Raw genomic sequence first — 19907 nt, 5'->3', positions numbered from 1 at the left:
TATCTCCCTCTCTCTCTCTTCCCCTCCCCTGCTGTCTCTCTCTCTCACTCTTTCTCTCAAAAATAAATAAATTAACATAAAAATTAAAAAAAAAAAACAGGGGCACCTAGGTGGCTCAGTCGGTTGAGTGTCTGACTTCGGCTCGGGTCATGATCTCACGGCTTGTGAGTTTGAGCCCCACGTCTGGTTCTGTGATGACAGCTCAGAGCCTGAAGCCTGCTTCAGATTCTGTATCCATCTCTCTCTCTCTCTGCCCCTCCCCTGCTCATGCACTGTCTGTCTCTCTCCCTCAAATATAAATGAATATTAAAAAAAAAGACAGCTCAAGCTCACTACAATGAAACAGGCACAAGGTGGCCAATTCTAGTATCATATATGGAAAATACTCCTCATTTATTAAACAAGAATGCCTTTTAAAGCTCAAGTATGTAAAATTAAGTAATATCTAATACATAGTAAACATTCAACAAATAAAAGTGAATATTACCATTTTTAAACTTACTAAAAATAAGAATATAGATTCTATTTCAATTCACTGAACAAATGAACTAAAACTTCCAATACTATTATGAGCATATGCACATGAAGAATACTAAGAATTCTGCTTTAAAAATCTGCATAATAGCAATAACTTCCCCACATAGTTAGATTTTTGAACAATGTGAATTTCTATATATTTAGTGCTATTATATCCATTATAGATTATCCCCTTTGATCCTAGAACCTCCATACTATTATTTATAAGAGAATTATCCCCATTTCTCCCTTTTTTGTAGTCTTATAAAATTAGTTTTGCTTATTTTACTCTTTCCATCTACTTTTCTGAGTCAGAACAAGCAATCAATTTTGGATAGAGAAAGGGAGACAGAGGTAATAAGGTTCCTTCTAAAGCCACTGGCTATTCTTCAGGATGTAGAAAATAGCTTGAGAGAATACATTCATAGGTGAGATTTTCGTCTTCTTTTTTTTTTTTTTTAAACCTCCCTGGTCATTGTTTTTTTTTTTTACATTTACTTTAAAAAGGTGTGGAATATCCTTTCTCAATCTGATTACACTTTACATACATACTCTAAAAGGATGATTCAATATTATTTAAGTTCCTGACAAGATTTATAATATGTGACTCCATCTTGTGCACTATTATATTTTCATGGCCTGGGAATGACTAGCACATTTTAAGTGTTCAATCAATATTGTGAAAGAGTAAGGGTGAACATAAGGTGCTATGAGATTTAGCTCTACTTGGAGATTTGGTGAAGATTCAGCCTGCATATTCGGTTACTCTCTGGCAATCATGCCATTGTCGTTAGCAATAGCAATGACGCTGTTCTGAAAGCAGAGAGGCATGACAGTGCTATTCAGTTTTTGAATTCATAGTCCTTATAAGAGAGATTATTCTTGAGTAGGTAAGGTTACTTGCAAGGGAAACTATTCCCATACTTGTGCCTGTAGTTGTTCAATTTAAAGTTCAGTGACTTAAAACAAATTATTGGCAGGGGACAGAAATATCAGAAAGATCATCCAGTAGAAAGAATCCTGTACTAAACATAGAATTGTGGTTTTAATTTTAAAACATAATCAAGTATTCCAGGATGCCTGGGTGGCTCAGTTGGTTGAGCAGCCCAATCGATTTCAGCTGAGGTTATGATCTTGCAGTTCATGAGATTGAGCCCCGCATCAGGCTCTGGGCTAACAGTGCAGAGCCTTCCTGGGATTCTTCCTCTCTCTCTGCCCCTCCCCTGCTCACCCATGCTTGCACTCTCTCTCTCAGAATAAACTAAAAAAAAAAAACATAATCACGTATCCCACTTTAAAATATCCTTCTCTTTTGTTAGTGCCAGAATAGAAAAGTATTAATTAGACACAAAAATTCATATAACATATATACATATGAAGATCATGCATTTTGTTTGTAATTTTCTAGAAGATTGAAACTCTCAATGGGTGCCTTAAGGAGTCTTCCAAAGCAAGAATAATTTGAGCAACAGATTTATCATTGTCATTCATTAACTTGGAGTTTTTAACAAACTCAACTCAATATTCTAAACTTTACCTAAAATAAATTGCTGTATATTTTATTTTGTTTTTCAAAAAAATATGATATACAAAGTAACAGCCCCATACATTTTAATATAATTTGAAATCCCCTTGTGGACAAATAGTCACACTTTAGTGCCACTTAAATGAAGAATAACCATTCATCTGTAACATACAGATACAGGAGGATTTGGATTTTCATTTTAGAGTGCTTAATTACCTGCATAAAGAGAGAAACAAAATAAAGAGTCTTGGCCAAGTTCATGAGGGTTTGAAATTACTTTTCTTTTTCTAAATGAGCAACAAAGACTCCTCAATGTTGCAAGCTGTTGTGTGGCCATAAGACAACCGTAGAAGAAAATATTAAAAGGAACAAGGGGATCAGGAATTAAATTCAAATATATGAGGCAAGAACCAAAATCAAAAGTTGAGAGATGTAGGTGGTATTTCCAGTCACAGGACAATATAACATATTTTTAAGAAAAATCTAGTCAGCAATAAAGCTAAATATTTACATTAAGTATCCCAATGTGGGAAGTTATATAATACAAGGTTATTTTTGAGGATTTTCTGCTTCCAAGCACTCACAAACGTATGTTTCCAATATTCCTATTTATGAAAGTACTCAGCATCACTAACAGACTCATAAAGCAGTATTAATTCATGAATCAAATGCCTTTGAATGAAAAAAAACATTTTTCATGAAAATCTAAATTGCTATTCTCAAATAATTCAAGTTCAGTACCATAACTTCCAAGTTTGGCAGTTAAATAAGCATACCACAGAAGAAAAAAGGTAATAGATTTAACCTTGAAACAAGGTGAATGTCATATAGTTGGAAGAATTTACTTATCAGATAAAGTATTTATAGTATTTATTCCCTCTAGAGAGATAAAATGGTGAACCAGTATGTAGTTCAAGATATTTATTTAAACCTAAAAGAGGATGATATGGCTCAAACTTTTGAAAACCAAAAAAGAAAAAAGTCATATTTAATTTAGGTGCCAGATTTAACATTAAGCAATTCAAGCTAAATGCTATTTCTTAAGTTCTTCTTTCATATATTTCTATACTTTATATGAATATACTGTATATAAAATAGGGATTTAAAAATATTTATTTAGAAGTAAATACTTAATGTTATATAGATAGCTACTATAATTTATTTAAATACATAATCTACTGATCAATTCATCTAACCATCCATCCAGGCATCCATTTTATCCTTCTCAGTCCTTTCAGTCAATTGATATTGGCCATCCTCTGATTGCTCTTGAATATACATGTGTGTCCTCAGCAAATACCTGCACACATGCAAAGAGGAAAAAAAAAACTTCTGACCCAAAAAAAAACTTATATTGATCATTTTCTCTAAGCAACTAGTTACATAAGGAGATTTTTTGTTTTGTTTTGTGTCTACTCAAGTCTCATAAGACTTACCTTGCATATCCAGCGGAGCTTCAAATGAAATTCTTCTTTGAGAAATGGTATTCTTTTCTCATATAACTGTTCCCTTGCCTAATCTACCTGGTTTGAAACACTGTCAACTAAAATTTATGCTGCTAATATAAAAACAGCCTATATAAATTCATCCAGTCTGAATAGAGTAGTAAGTTTAGAACTAACTACACAGTAAATACAGAGAGAGAGAGAGAGAGAGAGAGAGAGAGAGAAAGAGAGAGAAACTAATAAACAATGTGCTTAAATAAATAAAGGATATTGTCATCTTCTCCACAAACTTATCATGTCTATTTTCTGTTTCGGGGAATTTCTTGATATCACGTTCCAGATGAACAATGTGTTGTTCCATTGTTGCAAGGTTGTTCTTGAGAATTTGAGCTGAAACTAAAGAACAATGTGCAAAGTGTTTAGAGTTATTTTACCAAATAATCCGTAAAACAACTAAAAAAAAAACAGTATCAGTTAAAATATTTTCTAATGTGCAGAATAGTTCCATTAAGTTAACTCACGTCTTTTGGAATTGCTGCTCATAAACATTCTACTCTCCATGAAATAAGTGGAAATGTGTAATATAATACAGCAAATCATCATGTTTAACAAGAGAATGTCACCATTTTATTCAGCCATTAGTTAAAATGAAGGCATTTCTATTTAAATTTATTGATGGAATTCCTTATATTTCATTCTTTAAAATCTAACTTGAAGATTAAAGAGAAACTGAGGTTCAAAGAGATCTTACTATATTGATGCATGTTCTTGGTTATATAAATGATTTAAAGTTAAATCATATAAAAGGATCAAATATTTTCTTTTGTTGAAATATCCTGATTTTTATAAACCAACATGTATGGTAAAAGTGCCCATCTTTAGTACTTTTCATACACGTATACATGTGAAAAAATACTGTTGATACATAAAGAGAATTTAGAGCAAATCCTAGAGAATACATATGCACATACATACCCACAAAGCTTCAGTGTGCCCTCAAACACCATCATTAATTGCTTTAATTGTCCCTAACATTATCTGTACTTTTCTTTTTCTCTCCTCGTTGACAACCAATAATTTTAAGTATTGTATTCCCACTGCTCCTAAATACATACACATTTCCCAGATCTCTTATGATGCCCTCTCTGCACAGTTATTTTTTTAATAGACACTATTTTATAGATACTCTATTACTGCATGACTGCCAATTATATATGAAGACACCTCTATCAATAACAATGGCATTTGACAGTGTTCTAGCTAAAAAGACAAGGTTAAGTATTAGAATTTAATAGGTTATCCTGTGACATTGATTTTTAAATCCTGGCCTCTGAAACACTGTTCATTAAAAGATTGTGAAACAGAAATAGAGTAATATTACAATTCTCTTTTTAAAGGAAATTTTGGTTTCATTCAGAGGCATATCCAAATTGCAGTGAAAAATTTAAGAGACTGACAAAAATCAACCCCCTGGCAAATTTCAGCCAAACTCTTCTGATACAAATTCATCACACTGACACCCATGTGACTTGATAAGGAGAAACTGCCTTAAATATACATGGAAGTTCAAGAGACTGAAAATCCAACATGAACATTAAAGACAATTTTTTTTTCCTAATAATCTGTCAGTTCAAATAACTCTTTCCAATTAAGTTCCATTTGTTTAGCTCTTACAAGCTTGGAAATTATTCTTTATCAGGAGGTCTGAGTTTTTCTTGCCAAAAATTTGCTAATGGCTCGACATTGTTTGGTTTATTGAAAGGATGAGTTTGCTGTGGATAAAAGTATTTTCTCTTATTTTAAAACCGAATTTTTTCACTTGCATTTTTCCATTAGAGTCTCAATAATTATTCCCAAGGTTTGTTCTTCCCTATGTGCTTGATAGAAAAAATGAAGGTATGAAATTCAGAAGTTGTTGATGTCATTTAGGTTACATAAAAGAAATAAGCCCATGGTAACTTTCTGCTATACACAAAATGTGCCCAAAGGCCAGGTTTAGGTCACAATATTAATCCTCCTACTACAGGCAATAGTAATTCCAGTAGTAAAAATGGCATGATGATGAGGATTCATCTTCTGATTGTTCAATACAGAAATAGCCTAATCAAGTGCTATACACACAAAAGGCTAGATATCTCAAATAACAAGAGACAATATTTTTAATAAAGTTGAATTCTGAATAAAGCAGTATTTTCCAGACATCTGTCCTCAATTTTACATGTCTAATCCTAAATCCTCTGAAATCCTTCCAGAACTCTAGCCCAAATTCTCTACCATTTAGAGGCACTTTGGTTTGTTCAAGTGATCTTTCACATATTACCTTCCACTTTGAGAAGTATTTTTGTTTGTGTACATAAGCACAGAGCCTCTATTATAAAACCTCAAGCTACATAATGGTAAGATCTGTATCTAATACTTCACTTTTCTCTGTGTATATGTTATAAATAATGTTGAATGTTGAATGTTGAATAAATATTGAATAATAAATATTGAATGAATATGCATAATTGAAAAAGTTTTGGTTCAGATTTTAATATATGCCTAGTATTTTTTAAACTTTTTTTAAGTTTATTTATTCTGAGAGAGACAGAGAGACAGGTAGAGAAAGAGAGGGGGAGAGATAGAATCCCAAGTGGGCTCTGCACTGCCAGCACAGAGCCTGATGCAGGGCTCCATCTCACAGACCACGAGATCATGACCTGAGCTGAAACCAAGAGTCGAATGCTTAACAGACTGAGTCACCCAGGTGCCCCTATGCCTACTGTTCTTTTAGTTTCTTTTTTAAAAGTTTTTATTTAAATTCCAATTAGTTAACATGCAGTGTAATATTATTTTCAGGTGTATGATATAGTCATTGAGACTTCAATAACACTTGGTGCTCCTTACAAGTGAGCTCCTTAATCCCCATCACCTATTTAACCCATCCTCCCACCTACCTCCCCTCTAGTAACCACCAGTTTGTTCTCTATAGTTAAGAGTCCCTTTATTAGGTTATTTTTTTCTTTTTTTCTCTTTGCTCATTTGTTTCATTTCCTGGCCCTAACCATAAGCCTGGCCATAACCGTAACCTTAACCCTAGATTTGAGAAGAAAAAAGATACACACACACACACACACACACACACACACACGGAATATTACTGAGCCATAAAAAAGAACGATATCTTGCTATTTGCAATGACATGGATGGAGCTAGACAGTATTATACTAAGTGAAATAAGTCAGAGAAAAACAAATAGCATATGATTTCACTCATATGTGGAATTTATGCTCACTTCTGCAAATCAATGTGCATATAGAGATTAGATATAATCATAATGATTGAAAGTTACCATATCAAGTATTATGTGACTATGGAAAAGAAGCAGGAAGTTGAAGTCTGTCTAACAATACATAGAGGTGGCAGGGTTGCAGGAGATGCTTAGATGAATGGGAAAATAAGGAACTGGGATAAGGAAGGGAAGGAAGGGATACCTTCATTAGGTTCCTTCTGTCTTCCCCTCGAATAAATTGGCAATATTATGCTTGAACAAAAGAGAATTAAATACTGGAGGTGTGATAATCCAAGGATTCTACCTTACATGCAAACTCATTTTGCCTCATATGGCTGCATTAAATGAAAAATACAATTATTTAAATGAATATCTTTAAATTGTTGGAATTATGGTATCTTAGAGTTAGAAGTAATATTAAAATGGATTTTTGACCAGCCTCTCAAATTTAAAAACACAAGTTATACAATGTCACAGTCTATATTCCTAGAAAACAGAACCTAAGACAAAGCCTCCATGTTAACTCCTTCTCAACGGGTAAAGGTGGGGTATAATCAGAGGGAAATGGGCATGAAGAAAAAAGGAAGAGCGTTAATACAAGAGAGTAAATTACTGAACTGGCCACAACTTTACAAAAATTACAGGTGGTTGCTTTGAATCCATGCTTGGAAGGGCCCTAAACTTTGTTTAATGCTTTGTTGTCACTGTTTTGAAATTCTTATTTTATTTTATTTATTTTATTAGAAATCTTTTTTTAAGGTTTATTTATTTTTGAGAGAGAGAGAGAGAGAGAGAGAGAGAGAGAGAGAGAGAGAGAACGTGAGCAGAAGAGGGGCAGAAAGAGAGGGAGACACAGAATCTGAAGCAGGATCCAGGCTCTGAGCTGTCAGCATAGAGCCCGATGTGGGGCTCGAACTCATGAACTGCAATATCATGACCTAAGCCAAAGTCAGATGCTTAACCGGCTGAGCCACCCAGGTGCCCCTGAAATTCTTATTTTAATTTTTTTTTTCAACGTTTATTTATTTTTGGGACAGAGAGAGACAGAGCATGAACGGGGGAGGGGCAGAGAGAGAAGGAGACACAGAATCGGAAACAGGCTCCAGGCTCCGAGCCATCAGCCCAGAGCCTGACGCGGGGCTCAAACTCACAGACCGCGAGATCGTGACCTGGCTGAAGTCGGACGCTTAACCGACTGCGCCACCCAGGCGCCCCTGAAATTCTTATTTTAAATGGTGCCCTGCATTTTCACTTTTCATTGGGCCCTGCTAATCATGTAATCAGTCCTCATCTTCAGATATGATAAATGAAAGAACTGCAATTTGGAAGAATTGGTTACAGGGGGTGAGCAGTTCACCTGTTGGTGCCTTCTCATTTTCTACTCTCTCATTGGCAAACTTCTGTTTCAAGGTGTTAACTTCCCATTTTGTCTAGGGAACAAGACAACGTGGTCCAGGCTTGGAGGTCGGGGGTGGGGGGGCACATAGAAAGGGTGCTTAGTGGATCTACAGGGGTGTATAAACTAGATGCAGAACAGATGATTCACTATATCCCAAGTGGCTTATTCCCTTTTTGGCAGTTGATATAATTAGAAAAAAATTTTGTTTACTTATAATCAAAATCAGACTACTTGAACTCTTACCAACTTATCAACTCTTAGTCCTCATTTTGCCTTATGGCAACACTGATCAAGTCTACTCCCTATTTTACAGGAAAAGTGTTACTTGCATCTTCTTAATCTGCCCAGGCTATAAACACCCATTTCGTACAACTAGTCTTCCTAAGGTATAAGGGTTACTTATTTCTTGAACTCTTAAGTAATAACTAATATTTAGTGAGCACTTACTATGTGCCAGACCATATTCTAACTAGTTTTATGTATTAACTCATCTAATCTGTACAAAAACTTTATGAGGTATTTACTATGCTCAAGCAGGGCTGTGATATGAGCCAAATGACATCTTCCCAGAAAACTGGAAATGTAAAGCAATGTCTCTAGGACCTATAAGGCCAGAAAGTTGAAATTAAATCTGTGCCCAGTGGCACACAGACATGTCATTTATATTAGGAGACTGGCATGGTCTTATGAGTCAGATCCACTCAGATTCTGATCTCTGCCATACCAAATACTAGTTTGGTTACCTTGTCTGGGTCTTCATTTCCTGATTTGCAAAATGAAGAGAATAACACCTTCTTTAAAAGGTAGTCATTCAAGTTAAGTGATTTGGTAAATATAAAGTTTCTATCATTATACCTGGTACCTATAGGTAATCCATAAATATTAATTTCACATTCTATTATTCTTCCCTCTTTTCCTTACCTTCCAACAGAAAAATTCCTACTATATATGTGCTCCCAATCATTAAACAACAGTTTAGATGTAATCTGAATAACAACAACAACAAAAAAGCAGTTATTTCCTAGTTGCTACCCCACTGTGGTCTAATTTAATATAATATTAGTCTCTTTCTAATCAAAAAAACTAAACACAGACTGTTCTGGTTTGTAGGTTTTACAGAGCACATGGGATTTTGGGTCTGGGAACTAGTGACTATTATACTAATGAACAGCCAATTTGTTAGAGATATTAACAAGTTCCAAATTTAAAGAATGCTTCCGGAAATTAGTAGTCTGTATTCCTCTGGAGACAATTACCAGTTAGTTATTTTGGCTTCCTAGACTTGTATAAAAGATAACAGGATTTTTTTTGAGTGTTAGAAAGGAATTAACATGTGTTTACCTGCCTGATGATTTGCCTTAAGTACATTTGCTTCAATCTTAAGTGTTAGGAGTCAATGTTGATTATCTAACTATTTAATAGGCCCTAGCCTTCATTACTTCTTATATTTCTTAGAGAGAGAGCGAGAGAGCAAGAGAATGTGTGTATGGGGTGGTGGGAAAGGAGGCAAGAGAGAGATTGAAATATTCTTCTTGGAGGTGGGGGAATATGTAGAGTTCCTAGTGTCCCAAGAGCATTAAAATACCAGAGTGAGTTAGAAGTGCTCCTCTCCTGCATAGTCTTAGCCTCGGTATATTTTTGTGCCTCTCATTATTTAGTTTACTAATATAAATTAGGGAGTCTTTAGTGACAGTGCAAACATTTTCTGAGTAAATTCCCACTGTGGGCATTTTCAATGACTGATTAGTCAGTCTAGTGGCACTTTAATTTTGTCTCTCATTTCATTTTTTACATCTGCTACTGAATTACAAAATCTGAATTATAACACTAAAAATTAAATTATAGCTATCAAGTTCTTTATTATAGCTTTCTTCCTTGTACTCCATAAATAACCTTTTAAGTTGAGTACACTCTCTTGAGTTATGTGTAGAGGGAACTTTCCCCACAAATCTTATTTATCTACTTACTTCAGTTGAAAAATATACATAAACTTGTTTCCTGGCTTCAAATATATGACTCAAAACATTTTAAATGATAGACCTACTCTAACTCATAATTTTAAGAAAAGTAAAGGATAAAATAAGTATTTTAAGCGAGATTTTAAATGGAAAGATTCTTCAATTACATATAATATCAGAGAAATGATACACATTTAAGCTAAAAAAAATCACAGTAATGGTGACATTCTCTAGACCATGTGCAGAATGTGTAATTTTATGTAAATATAAAAGCTTTGCCAGGAACTTAAGGATTTTTTTTCTCTGAATTAAGTATTTCTATTAATTTTACCCATTGCCAAAATAATTGAGCACTTCTTACATCTTTGCTCTGAGAAAGGCCAAGTAAAAATTTACTCTTGCAAGTCTATGTGTGAATAGGCCCCAAAATGATTATAAGCACCATAATTTTCTTTAATTGAATATATTTAGTTGAAAAATTACTATCAGCTGAGGAGCACAACATTAAAGTGACTCATCCAGAAAGCATAGGTAGAAAAGGACATTACAAGCAGCCTGAACAATAGGAACAGTTGCATTCTTCCTCAAGTGCATTTATAATAGTTTCACTTTATATGAAAATGATATTTACATGGATATTTACATGGAAATGAAGCAAGTGTGTTTATATAATAACAATAGCAAAAGCTCATTACTGTGGGCATCTTAGGCTTTTAAAGAATATAAGTAGTAACTGGCACCCCAATAAAAAATTCCTATAATAAAAAATCAGTTAGAAATGACTAATTCTGAGAAAAATTAATTGTTAAAAAGTCACCTTAAAAGGAAACACAATTTAACTAGAATTCTTATTAAATAAAATTTAAAAATATATGTCCCTTATATATTCTCACAAGGGCCATCACTTGCCCCTCTAACATGTGCCCTTGGGGATAAGGTGCAGTTTCTCTAAATTGGATTCATAATATAGCCTGAATGCATGCTGGGAACAGCGGGATTTCCAAACGAAAACAGGAAAACTGCTTTATAAGCATAATCTAAATGTTTAACTCTAAGAATTCCACCAAGCATATTTCAGTGTCTGGCTTAATATATTTATACAAGTCCTCAGCCTGATGTATTTTTTAAATTAAAAATTGAACCTAACTAACATAAATATATAAAAATCCCTTTACTACCTTACTACTAACTATGGAAGGTATGCCTAAAGTGTTAACTGGGGTAGAGAAGGATAAAGGGAAGTTTGAAGCCCTCTGACTAATGATACAATAAAAAAATCCTGTAGCCTGACCACCAAACTACCAGCAGTGGACAGTCAAGCTACCCATGAAGAATTACAGTTTTTTCACCTGCTGTCTTTCTGCAACTGCTATTCTGCCTGCGGCAAATAGCATGTATGAATTTTTAAATCAAAGGATAAAAAACAAACTGAAATCTCCTACTTTTGGTGACAGTCTTAGCTTAAGGTCAGGATTGCGAAATACATATGCAGGCTGAAGCTTCTAAGACATGCTGGATATAGGCGGGAGATGATAATGAAATTTACATTTAAAAAATACTCTGGGGGTGCCTAGGTGGCTCAGTCGGTTAATCTTCCGACTTTGACTCAGGTCTTGATCTCGTGTCTTGTGAATTGGAGCCCCACATGGGGCTCTGTGCTGACAGCTCAGTGCCTGGAGCCTGCTTCAGATTCTGTCTCCCTCTCTCTCCTGTCCCTCCCCTGCTCATTGTCTGTCTCTCGCTCAAAAATGAATAATGAAATGAGATAAATAGTGAAATGAAATAAAATAAATAACTCTGGCTGCTATGTGTAAAACGCAGTGAAGGGATCAATAATGGAAAAGGGAACAAGAATTAGGAACCAATTACTATGGTCTAGACAGGAGACTAAGGTGACCAAAGATGATTGCAGTACATATTTTAGAGGTAGTGCAGACTGGTCATAGGGTTGATGAAACGTGAGAGGTAAGGAAGAAGTTATTAAGAATGATTTCCAAGTTTTTGGCATGAACAACAGAAATTGAAATATTTAGAGGGGAGATTTATGGGGAAAGATTAAGGGTTTAGCTTGGGACCTACTTAGTTTCAATTGTATGAACCATCCAAATTGTGATTATAACTAAGATGTTGAATATATGGGGTCCTGAACTCATTAGAGGGGCCTGAGCTTGATGTGTGTAATAGAAAGGTATTTGCATACAGAACCTACTCTACAATAGTTATATTGTTTCATTACATTGCTACAATATAATTGAGTCTACAGTTAGTTTTGTGGCTGTATAAATCGAGATAATAATTTCTGCATCCCTGACTCATTCCAAGTACAAACATTTCTAAATGTTGGTTAAGGTCATTTTCTTCTGGGCTATGCTTGTAATTTATTCCTGTTTTTCCTCTTTACTCTACTTTTCTGTGAGTTACTCTTAAACTTGCAGGAGTACCATGGATATTTGATTAAGACTCCCCCATCCCCTCCCCCCCCCCGCCACTTGTTGTTATACTTCTCTTGAAACAAATGTTGCCAATAACAACCCCCCAGCTACTAAATCAAAGAGCTCAAGGCCTTTAAAGAACATAGCCATGAAAATATCTGCCATGATTTCCCCAATAGAAGAAAGAAAAATGTGAAAGACTTGATTGTTTTCCTTCATAGTGCACATAATTGGCACATTAACAGTGGTAAAAGGGGAAGGGTTAAAGGTGGTTTAGTTGATACAGGACAATGTAGGTTTTACCCTTCTTTGGTCCCTCTCTGCCACTGGCTCCACTTGAAGTATTCACAATAAACAGGTCTTCTTCCTTGTTGTAGCTCCACAATGTTCTTTTAGAGTATATACATTTCCAGCTTGCATTATTGATTGTTTTTCTCTGAATGGTCATTGCAATTATTTGCTGAGTTTTTATTAGTGAACTGCTCTTTTAAGACCAACTATCCATACCTGAATTTTAATCAGAGTGAAACAAATATAATTACCACTCCTGAGTATATTGAGTGGATGGGGAGGGCTGCACATATCTGCTTTAGTTCCCAAGTCAGTAATTCTATTGTTGCCCTGGATGTGATAAAGTCCTTCTTCTATCCTTCTAGAAGCTCTATCATATGTGTGTGTGTGTGTGTGTGTGTGTGTGTGTGTGTGTGTGTATAATGATAGGTTCATTCATTCATTGTATATATTCATTCATCTGGAATGAATGAATGAATCTAGTTTTGTATCAATTTCAAAAGATCCATCATCATCCCTCCAGTGAGTCAGCAAGTTACTTTTGCCACTGTAATCTCTAACTTTTAGTATTCTAAAACAAAATAAAAGTCTAACAATTATGGTCCTTTTTCCCAAGTTATTTTTTCATCTTGTAAATGATTTGGATATCTTCTATGGAGCCAGCAATAGATAAAATTCAAATAAGAAATTTACCCAAATGGTCATTATGTTTAACCTGGAACAATTAGAAATTAACATTTCTATCAATTTCCCACCAAAATCAAAAGCACATACTATTTCAGTATCTAATAGGGTTGGATGCCTAAAAGTTGAAAAATAATATTTTTAAAGATGTAATCACAAGAAATTCTAACCATGACACATGCCCAGATGTCATGCTGATAATACTGATAATATATATTTAGCCCTGGACATTACATATGTTCTTCCAAAAAACAGTTTTTCTAGTAGCTCAAACTAGCCAAATATTATAAACAGGTTTTAATATTTGAAAAAAAATGCATTTAACCACAATTAACCTTAATTTAGATAATGCAGGCACCTAGCAGCGTGCCTGGCAGGCACATAGAAGGTGCTGACTAAACATCACTTGAATCTGAACTGGAATTTAAAAAAATATGTCCTACTAAATCTTCCTACTAAAAATGCACATCTAAATTAGTCAATAATGACATCATAAATTTGGTTCCATACTATGCTAGATTTATCCTTTATAAACTAAAACCTGATTTTGCTACCACAAGGCTTAAAATATTTTAATAATCCAGTGGTGTACTATATTATCGTAGAAAAAAACATGGCCTTTGAAGTCAGACATATCTACTTGGGATTCTTTCTCCACCACTTAAATTGTGTGATTCTGAGAAAATCACTGAAACTTTGTGAGCCTTAGTTTCCTGATCTGTGAATGGGGAAAATAATTCTAACTTCATAAATCTGTCATGATAATTACATAAAATAATGTATACACAGCTCTTATCATAAAAATATAATATTTACATTTTTAAATTTTTTTTCAACGTTTTTTATTTATTTTTGGGACAGAGAGAGACAGAGCATGAACGGGGGAGGGGCAGAGAGAGAGGGAGACACAGAATCGGAAACAGGCTCCAGGCTCCGAGTCATCAGCCCAGAGCCTGACGCGGGGCTTGAACTCCCGGACCGCGAGGACCGCGAGATCGTGACCTGGCTGAAGTCGGACGCTTAACCGACTGCGCCACCCAGGCGCCCCTACATTTTTAAATGTTTATTTATTCTTGAGAGAGAAAGAGTGTGAGCGGGGAAAGGGCAGAGAGAGAGGGAGACACAGAATCCAAAGCAGGCTCCAGGCTCTGAGCTGTCAGCACAGAGACCAACGCAGGGCTTGAACTCATGAACAGCAAGATCACAACCTGAGCCAAAGTTGCACACTAAACTGACTGAGCCACCCAGGGACCCCAAAAACTATAATATTTAAAAACTGGATACATTAGTTCTTTTTGTGATCCTGTCATCTATAGGATCAATACACATAAGCACTTCAATATAGGACTCCCATCTCCCTATCTCTGGTTTTCATTTAAGGCCATTCTCCCACATTTAGTGCTAATTAGTTGCCATACTGAATGTGTCTCTTCTTTGGTTCACATTTCCTGGACTGTCTTTTTGCTACCTTGACTAGATGAACCACCATCATCATTATTATTACTATTCTTCTTCCTCCTCTTCTTCTTTGAGAATATAAACAACTTTTGGGACACCTGGATGGCTCAGTTGGTTGAGTGTCTGACTTCAGCCCAGGTCATGATCTCCCGGTCCCTGGGTTAGAGCCCCATGTTGGGCTCTGTGCGGACATCTCGGAGCCTGGAGCCTGCTTGGGATTCTGTGTCTCCCTCTCTCTTTGCCCCTCCCCCACTCACACTCTGTCTCTCTCAAAAATAAATAAACATTTAAAAAATACTTTAGAATATAAACAACTTTTAATTATTTATTTTGGAAGTTCTAAACACAGTTTTTATTGTGACAGTTATACATGCACACAGTTTAAATAGTCAAATCATTCTGTAAGTCTGGTTATGAAAAAAAGCAATTTCTGTCTCCCATCCCCTATCTCCCATTTCCCAAAGGCACTTGATTTCTTTTGACTGATTTAAGAAAAAAAAATATTTATATTGTTTTTTTAAAGCTAATATTACTACCTCTTACTTTGTTGTTGTTCCCCCTAGCTTTATTGAGATATAATTGACACATACTATTATGTAAGTTTAAGTGTATGATGTGTTGATGTGACACATTTATGTATGCAAACTGGTTACCACCATAGCATTAGTGAATACTTCTGTCCCATTACATAGTTACCATTTCTTTTTTGTGGTGAGAACATTTAAGATCTACTCTCTTAGCAACATTCAAGTATATAATACCATTATTATTGGCTATAATAACCATGCTGTACATTAGCTCCACAAACTTGTTAATGTTATAACTATAAATTTTTACCCGTTGACAAATATCTTTCCATTTTCACCCATCTCCCAACCATCCTAACTACCATTCTATTCTCAGTTTCTCTGGAATTCCTCTCAGGGTCAATTTTCTCTATGAAATTTTTCATGATCTCTCTATATATAGTAATTCCATTCTCAATGCTCCTATAGTTTTGATTCTTTTATGGTTTTTTCACTGTATTCTAATAGTTTATATGGCTACTTCTCTCAAGAGAAATTTAGTTCCTTAAAAGCAGAGTGAGACTTATAAAAATATCTTTCTGTTCTCTGCCTCTAACACTGTACCTGCCATACAGTAAGTGCTTAATAAATTTCGTTTGAACTGAGACATCATTTCTCTCATTTATCCAATTAGCAAACATGGTTTTAAAAGTGTTGACAACCTTGTACCAGTGATGGCACAGTTATAGGAACTCTCAGGCAATGCTAACAGGAAAAAGATCAACATAAATTTTCTAGGAAAGAGAAAGAGGCTTACAAACATTCATAACTTTTGACACAGTAATATTAGCTTGTTACCAGCTCTTTTTAAGAAAAAGCCTAAAAGAGAAGCTAGGATTTGGGGCCACAGAAAATCACATGGTCTTATTTTAAGGTAGCATGAAAATGACAGTTCAGATGAGCAGCAATATGAGAATGATTAAGTAAAAAGTTTGTACAATGAAATGATAATTATATAAATAATGTGAAATTTATAAAAACTTTGTAATAACAGAAGAGTACTTGTGATTTCTTTGACATCAAATGAAAACAAATCATCATATGGAATTTTATATACAGTATGATCTTAACTGTGTAATGTATTTTGTTTTAATAACTTCTTTGTAAATGAAAATAAACTTCCTAATTTTGAATGGTACTGCCATATCACTCACATTTATTCTGTATTTTATAGAGTAGGATATTGGGATTTAGGGTGATCTGATAGTTAACAAAGGAGAAAATGAATCTTTTTAAGTGTATAGAGAGATTCTATGAAGGAATACCTACCCAAAAAAATCATTGGATATGCCTTGGATCTGAATGAGCTACTTCAGAGGCACACAGGTGGTTTTAAATATGTCTTCTTTCATAGGACCAAAATAAATATCTGAACTGTGTTATTCGGAATTGTCAATCTATTCAAATATGTTCCTAAAAAGTCCCTGCATCCCTGCAAAAAGGGACCCATCAAATACACAAGGGCTACAGACAGATCAGGTGATCAGGTGATGACAAACTGCTGCCCTTAGGTCAAATCCAGATCACTGTTTTTGTATACACCTTTAGCTAAGAATGATTTTTACATTTATAAGGTGATGAAAAAAATAAAAATAATACTGGTGACACATTAAAGTTGCATGAAATTCAAATTTTGGTATCCATAACTAAAGTTTTATTGGAACACGGCCATCTATATATGGTCTATAGCTGCTTTTGCACTATCCCTTGTGAAGAAGGATTCTACATGGTTTGCAAAGCCTAAAATATTTAATATCTAGCTCTTTATGGAAAAAAATTGCTGACCTGGGTTCTATTTTTGTTGTTGTTGAGATATAATTCACATATAATTGCATTAATTTGGGGCATATAACATAATGATTTGATATATGTATATATTGTGAAATGATAATAACAATAAATTTAGTCAACACCCAGTACTTCACATAGTTATATTTTTTGTGTGTGATGAGAACTTTTGTAATTTACTCTTTTAGCAATTGTCAAATAGACAATATAGTATTGTTAACTATAGTCATCGTGCTGTATACATCTCCAGACTTATTTATCTTATAGGTGAAAGTTTGTACCTTTTGATAACCTTCACCCATTTCTTGTAGCCTGCCCCTCACCACTAGTGGCAAACACCCCTTGCTCTAGATTCATAAAAATGCACTCTTTGGAGGGATCATCAAGAACATCAGCAATTTCTTAGTCTAGATCTCTCATGAAGATATGGAGACAGAGAGAAATCAAAGGTCATTGCCCATGTATACACAGATAGGTCTCTGGATTTCTGGTTCATCTACTATCACAATGTAACTGCGTCTCTTTACAATGTCTGCTTCTATCTTTCTGGGGATAAAATGCATACTATGAATTCTACAAGGTGAGGTTGATCACATAAGTTTCTTCTGCCAAATGCATCAATAGAATAATTATTTAATAGGGTAAAAAGAGTATTTTTTACACAGTTATCACAATACCACAGAATCAAGATACTCCTGGAAAATTTATTTAAAAAAACTTCAAATTAAATCAATAAAATATAATAGCAATAGATGCATGTGTAAATACAAAGCCAGGTCCTGTAAGCAGCCACTATAAAGCAATACAAAACTTAATCTCATGGCCCAATTATCCCTTCTCAAAATAACACAGAGGGATCCAAATAAAATTCATCAGCACAATACTTTATACTCCCTTTCAGACTTTTTTGAAGATCTAATCATTGAACAAGATGTATCTTAAATAACTGACCTATTTGTAGTTAACATGGCCTTTACAACAACACTCTGATACATTTTAGCAAGGTTCCAGTTACACATCAGTGTTACACATACATACACTTATTTCATTCTCATAATCATCCTATGAGATATGTCCTGTTATTATTATATATTATTATATTATCCTATTATTATTTACTGATGAGAATAAGAGGCAAAGAGAGATTAAATAATTTCCTCAGGGTCATATACCAAGTAAGTGACAGAGCTATTATTTGAAGTTATATAGTCTAATCTGTGCTCTTACCAAGATGCTCTACTTCCTCTCAGGAATAAGTAAAGGCAAGTTTTAGTTAAGCAGCATTTCTAAGTATGGAAAGTATAAGCTAAACCTCATATGTAAATTTCTTTTATGTCCTTAATTTAACACATATTTAGTGTCTGCACAACAATGCAACAGAAAACGACAAGGACCTAAAGGAGGAGTAAAGCACAGTCCCTGTCCTCATGCAGCTTGTAATTTTATAGAGAGACTAAAACAAGTACATACAAGGATGGATACATTGATGACAATATTGGACAGATTATAACACGCTACAGAGTAGGAAGTAAGAAAATTTGTAAACTGGAGCAGGGTAATGTATCCCTTAAGACATGTGATTGTAAATGAAAGGCATACTTTCCATTTTCTCAGTCAAGAATGAAAAAAAAAGATAATCTTCTGGATACATGGAGAATGGGCTCAGGGGCCAACAACAACAACACTCCAGTTTGGAATTGCTATTGTGGGGAACAAAAGAGAGAATTGGAGTTAAATGAAAAGCTATCCCAACTACATTAGGAAACTAAGGTTGGAAAGCATGGGGTAGTGGATCCCAGTTAGGCTGCTGATTTTGTAATCTTTGCAGGACTTGGAATTGAAAAAACAACAACAACAACAACAACAGAAATAGCAGAGTGTGAATGACAAAAGGCTAAAGAAGGGGGGTTTGGGGAAAAGTATGTGGAGTCTAGAGTGCTAGATAGCTTGTGCTTGAAACGTATATATTAGGTTAAATGACGAATGTAGCCAGAGGGGAATTAATAGGTTGGAAGAAAAGGGAAAGGATAAAGAAGGGCATTGGTAAAATCATAATGAGGCCAACAGACTCATAAATGAGTCTCATACTGAGGCATGAGAGGCAAGGGATATGTGAAGATGATTGTGAATATAAAGGTACGTTCCAAAGCTTGGGCTCCTGAAGATAGCCATATTCTATGTAATGACAAAGTCTGTTATTTGTATGCTCATGAGGGAGCTGAAAAAGGGAGAAAAATTCATGTTGATGGAATCAAGGCCAAGGAACTTTGAGACCAAATTGTAGAATAGGACTCCTCTTCAATGGTGGAATCATCAACACTCACCTCCTATTTTCTACTAAGTGTACATATTTCTTGGTTTTTGCATTTTTGTGATTTTCTTTCTTGGAGGATGTTTTCATTTTGTTTCTTGCTTTTGATGAAGGGTTATGTTTAGATGGGAGTACAAGTCTGAGAAGAAGGCTATGATTAGCATAAGGTGCAAATCAGAGTTTAGGAGAGCAATGTTTTATTATCTCTCTGGGGGGATACAGATTGACAAAAACTGTTTTGGTTCATAAGAGGTGTTACTGTA

The 19907-nt window shown here is 34.8% G+C and overlaps 1 protein-coding gene across 1 annotated transcript in view; it reads right to left on the bottom strand.

The window, feature by feature from the left end:
* DIAPH2 (diaphanous related formin 2) overlaps window positions 1–19907 on the bottom strand; it is a 1001003-nt gene that overhangs the window by 371321 nt on the left and 609775 nt on the right. The window contains exon 24 of the mRNA XM_043571351.1: window positions 3758–3882. Within this exon, the coding sequence (XP_043427286.1) occupies window positions 3758–3882 (125 nt within the window). The remainder of the gene's footprint in view (window positions 1–3757; window positions 3883–19907) is intronic.

This window comes from Prionailurus bengalensis, chromosome X (genome assembly GCF_016509475.1).
Source record: "Prionailurus bengalensis isolate Pbe53 chromosome X, Fcat_Pben_1.1_paternal_pri, whole genome shotgun sequence".
NCBI lineage: Eukaryota > Metazoa > Chordata > Mammalia > Carnivora > Felidae > Prionailurus > Prionailurus bengalensis.
The sequence above is the reverse complement of the archived record's forward strand: the minus strand, read 5'-3'. Positions and strand labels throughout refer to the sequence as shown.